The sequence below is a fragment of the Carlito syrichta genome, unplaced genomic scaffold (genome assembly GCF_000164805.1).
Source record: "Carlito syrichta isolate Samal-C Ts95f unplaced genomic scaffold, Tarsius_syrichta-2.0.1 Scaffold154925, whole genome shotgun sequence".
Lineage (NCBI taxonomy): Eukaryota > Metazoa > Chordata > Mammalia > Primates > Tarsiidae > Carlito > Carlito syrichta.
In genome coordinates, this window is record NW_007099021.1 from 24,660 (window position 1) to 29,055 (window position 4,396).

The window sequence follows — 4,396 nt, forward strand, 5'->3', positions numbered from 1 at the left end:
CACCACACTCTGGCCTGGGTAATAGTGAGACTCTGACTCAAAAAAAAAAATGAAAAAAAAACTGGGGACTAAAACATTGCTTTTCAAGCTGCTAATTCAGATCCCCTCTCTTTTCACTTGGGTCATAAATAAGGTTTTAGCGATCAAATTGTGAAGATCCTTAAATGTTATGAAGCAACTTTACCAATATATCCTAGGTGTTAGTTCCTGGCTAGACTGGCTCCTTCAGGTTTCTTTCCAAGATAGAGTGGCACGTACAGCTGGGTACTCCAAGTGTAGGGTTCCATCAGCTCCAACACGCTGAGAAATGTGCTTAGACTTCGTCACTTTCCTAAAATATATACCAGTGAAAGGATTCAGAAACCAAAGCTCTGAAAAAGAACAAAATAGTCTTTCCCAACTGCAGTACTGAAACTAGTAATCCTGAAAGTAGTAATCCGGGTCTGTATACTGTGACTAACCATGACATCTGTTTCAACTTGTTGGATACTAGCAAAAGCTTCATCAGGACAAGATTCCAGAGGACGGTGGAGAAAGGAAACGCCACCGACACGCTGCTGAGTGGGCAGACGCCAATAAGTTGAGAACCAACGACTGACTCAGCACATTTGCTGGGTGGTTTACTTACTTGAACATGAGTCTCAAACTGAGTCACAAACTAAAGTGATTTATAATTTAACAATCTATCTAGCTGACATTTTGCATGTTAAAGTGAACCAGAACATTAGTTTACTTTTTGGTCAATAATTGTTGATTTTAAAAAGATTTTGAAATAACATTGCTGTTGGGCACGGTGGCTCACGCCTGTAATCCCAGCTCTTTGAGAGGCAGAGGCGAGAGGACTGCCTGAGCTCAGGAGTTTGAGACCAGCCTGAGCAATATGGTGAGAACTCGTCTCTACAGTAAATCAAAAAATTAGCCGGGTGTGATGGCACATGACTGTAGTTCCAGCTACTTGGAATACTGAGATAGAACAATCACCTGAGTCTAACAGGTTGAGGATGTGGTGGCTGTGAGCATGCCACTGCACTCCAGCCTGGGCAACAGAGTGAGACTCTGACATTTATTTTGTTTTTAAAGTTAAACAACATAGCATTAGATAAAGGATTCCGTTTTTTGGGTTTTTTTGTGTGTGTGTGTTTTTGTGTTGTAGTCTCACTCTCTCACCCAGGCTGGAGTGCAGTGGTACGCTCACAGCCACTGCAGTCTCGACCTACCGGGCCCAGGTGATCCTTCTGCCTCAACCTTCCAAGTAGCTGGAACTACAGGTGTAGAAATGAGGTCCTGCCAGGTTGCCCAGGCTGATCTCAAACCCCTGCATTTAGGCAGTCCTATTTCTTCCATCTCCCAGTGTGCTAGGATTACAGGCGTGAGCCACTGCACCCTGACTGGATTAGTTTTTTAAAGGGTCAAAATTTATTATTTGGTACCTATGACATATTTTTACATGGTCTTTTTTTTTTTGAGTTAGAGTGTCATTTTGTTACCCAGGCTGGAGTGCAGTGGCACACTCACAGCCACTGCAGCCTTGACCTGCTGGGCTGAGGTGATCCTTCTGCCTCAGTCTTCCAAGTAAGTAGAACTACAGACATGCCCACCATGCCCTGCTAATATTTTTATTTATTGTAGAGATGAGGTCTTGTCAAGTTGCCCAAGCTAGTCTCCAAATCCTCTCACCTTGGCCTTCCAAAGTGCTGGGATTATAGGTGTGAGCCACCCCGCCCAGGCTTTTTTTTTTTTTAAACATGAGATCTCACTCTGGGCCAGGTTGGAGTGTGGTATCGTGACCATGACATTGCAGTCTCTGACTCTTGGGCTCAAGCAATCCTTTTGTTTCACCCTCCCAAAGTGCTAGGGCTACAGATGCACACCAACACATCAGCTGATTTTTTTTATTTCTTATAGAGACGGGGCTCACTTTGTTGCCCAGTTTGGTCTCAAACTTCTAGCCTGTAGAGATCCTCCTACTTCTGCCTCCTAAAGCACTGGGATTATAGGCATGAGACACTGCACCCACCTGCTTTACATGGTCTTTACGTATAAGATGAAACAGAATTAAATGTACAAAAATATAGCACAATTGTGTAAGATAAAACCTAATGGTAAGAACAATGTCTTTAACAGGCAAAAACAGCCGGGCTCGGTGGCTCAGCCTGTAATCCCGCGCCTTTGGGAGGCTGAGGTGAGTGGATTGCCTGAGCCTGTGGGTTCGAGACCCACCTGGGCAACTTGGCGAGACCTCATTTCTACAATAAATCAAAAAATCAGCCGGGCGTGGTAGCATATGCCTATAATTCCGGCTACTCAGAAGGCTGAGGTGGAAGGATCGCCAGAGCCCAGCAGGTCGAGGCTGCGATGGCCGGGAGCGGCCACTGCACTCCAGTCTGGGCAACAGAGTGAGACTCCAACTCAAAAAACAGGCAAAAACAAGCAAGTTGCCAGGTATGGTGGCTCATGTGTGTAATTCCAGCTCTTTGGGAGGCTGAGGCAAGAGGATTGCTTGAGCCCAGGAGCTAGAGACCAGCCCGGGAAAAATAAGATCTTATCTCAACTAAAAATTATGAAATTGGCCGAGCTCGATAGCTCAGCCTATAATCCCAGCATTTTGGGAAATCAAGGCGAGTGGATTGTCTGAGTCCGTGGGTTCGAGACCAGCCTGGGCAACTTAGGAAGACCTCATCTCTACAATAAATCAAAAATTAGCCAGGTGTGGTAGCATGCGCCTGTAGTTCCGGCAGCTTGTAAGACTGAGGCAGAAGGATCACCAGAGCCCAGCAGATCGATGCTGGGGTCGCTGTGAGTGTGCCACCGCACTGTGGCATGGGCAACAGAGTGAGACTCCGACTAAAAAAAAAAAAAAATTTTTTTTTAATTACCCAGGTGTGGTAGCATGTGTCCGTACTCCCAGCTACTTGGGAGGCTGAGGTGAAAGGATTTCCTGAGCCCAGGAGGTCGAGGCTAGCATGAGCCTGGGTAACAGTGAAACTCCAACTATAAACAAACAAAACAAGTAAGTTGCTTACTACTACCAGCCACTTTCAAAGCTTCTCAAGGATCCTATAGGTTTTATGTTACAGATGTTAAGCAGGTATAAAGAGGTTGACTAATCTGCCCAAAAATCATAAAGCTAAAAAGTAGTGAGCAGGAGTGGCACTCTGAACCCTGCTCTACAGTTTAGTTTACGGCCTCCAGTCTGTTAGATGGGCTAGCAAGAATCAGTAGATCTAAGGTCAGAAGACCTCAAACTGGAGCCCATCTCTTCCAGCTGTTTGACCTTGGGCCCTCAGGGAACTTTCACTTCCAAAATACGAAATTCTCTACTTCACAGAATTGTGGGGCTTCATTGTGATCTTGAGAGTGAATGGAGTTTTGGAACTTAAGAGAGCTTTTCAAATGTAATGTCTCACCTTGGATGAGTAGCTGTGTTTGAGCTTCACCTGGAAAGTGGGGCTAATAATCAAGGCATGTCATGTGCTCCTTAGGAAGATGAAATTAGACAATGAATGCAAACCACGTGATACATGAATGCACCGACCCTGGAACACAGAATTCAATCCCAATGCTACATATTATTCAGCTCGACCCTTCATTTAAAGTGTTCTGAATCCATCAAAATTGCTGTGAAGTCCATGTTTGTTCTCCTTTAAGGCTGCGTAATATTTCATTGTGTATATTTACCATTTTTTCAAACTCAGTGATCTATCACAGAAACAGAACAGAGTACCACATGTTCTCACTCATAATATTTACTATAATACCATAAAAAAGAGATGGGCAGTAGCGGAATACTGCGCGGGGGAGGGGGCGAGAGAGGGGAGGGGGGAGACACCATCAATAAGGGTACCTGATCTCAAACCAGGCAAAGTGGGGACCAAAGGGAGGCCCAAACTTTACCTGTACTATGACCACCTAAATACCTAATATTGAATTGTACCCTGCAACTTTAAAGTAAAATTAATAAAGTTTTCTGGCTCCTGTAGGAAACTTTTTTAAAAAATCGCTTGATGAGTACCCCTGGAGAGGGGGTGAAAATAAACTCTCAGAGGACAGAGATGTAGGTAAACAACTCCTTTTTAAAAAATCATTTGCTTCCTAATCCCACTTGCAGACCGAAGGCTGCAGCCACGGATGCTAGGGAACCTTGCCCTTCCCGGGACCGGCGCCCACACGGACAGAGCTTGGCGGCGGGGCCGGGGCACCCACACTTCCGCCCGGCAGGTGGCGCCGCTCTGGCGCGGACCCCGGGAGACCGAGCCCGACCGGTAAGATGGCGCCGCCCATGCCGCTGCGTCCTTTCTCCCGGCTGCTGGCCCCCGCCAGGCTCCCGAGCGCCGGTGAGTGCCGGTCCTGGTGCAGGCCGACTCGATCCCCCGCCCGCCCCTCCCGGGACAGGTCC

The 4,396-nt window shown here is 46.5% G+C and overlaps 1 protein-coding gene across 2 annotated transcripts in view; it reads left to right on the forward strand.

The window, feature by feature from the left end:
* Window positions 1-4,097: 4,097 nt before the first annotated feature.
* NDUFC1 (NADH:ubiquinone oxidoreductase subunit C1) overlaps window positions 4,098-4,396 on the forward strand; it is a 28,891-nt gene continuing 28,592 nt past the window's right edge. Inside the window, exon 1 of one of the 2 annotated variants that reach the window (XR_002481509.1) lies at window positions 4,098-4,334. Coding sequence is in view for 1 of the 2 variants with exons in the window: in XM_008050974.2 (XP_008049165.1) it covers window positions 4,268-4,334 (67 nt within the window). In the remaining variant the exon portion in view is untranslated. The remainder of the gene's footprint in view (window positions 4,335-4,396) is intronic. The other variant, XM_008050974.2, reaches the window with a different exon arrangement.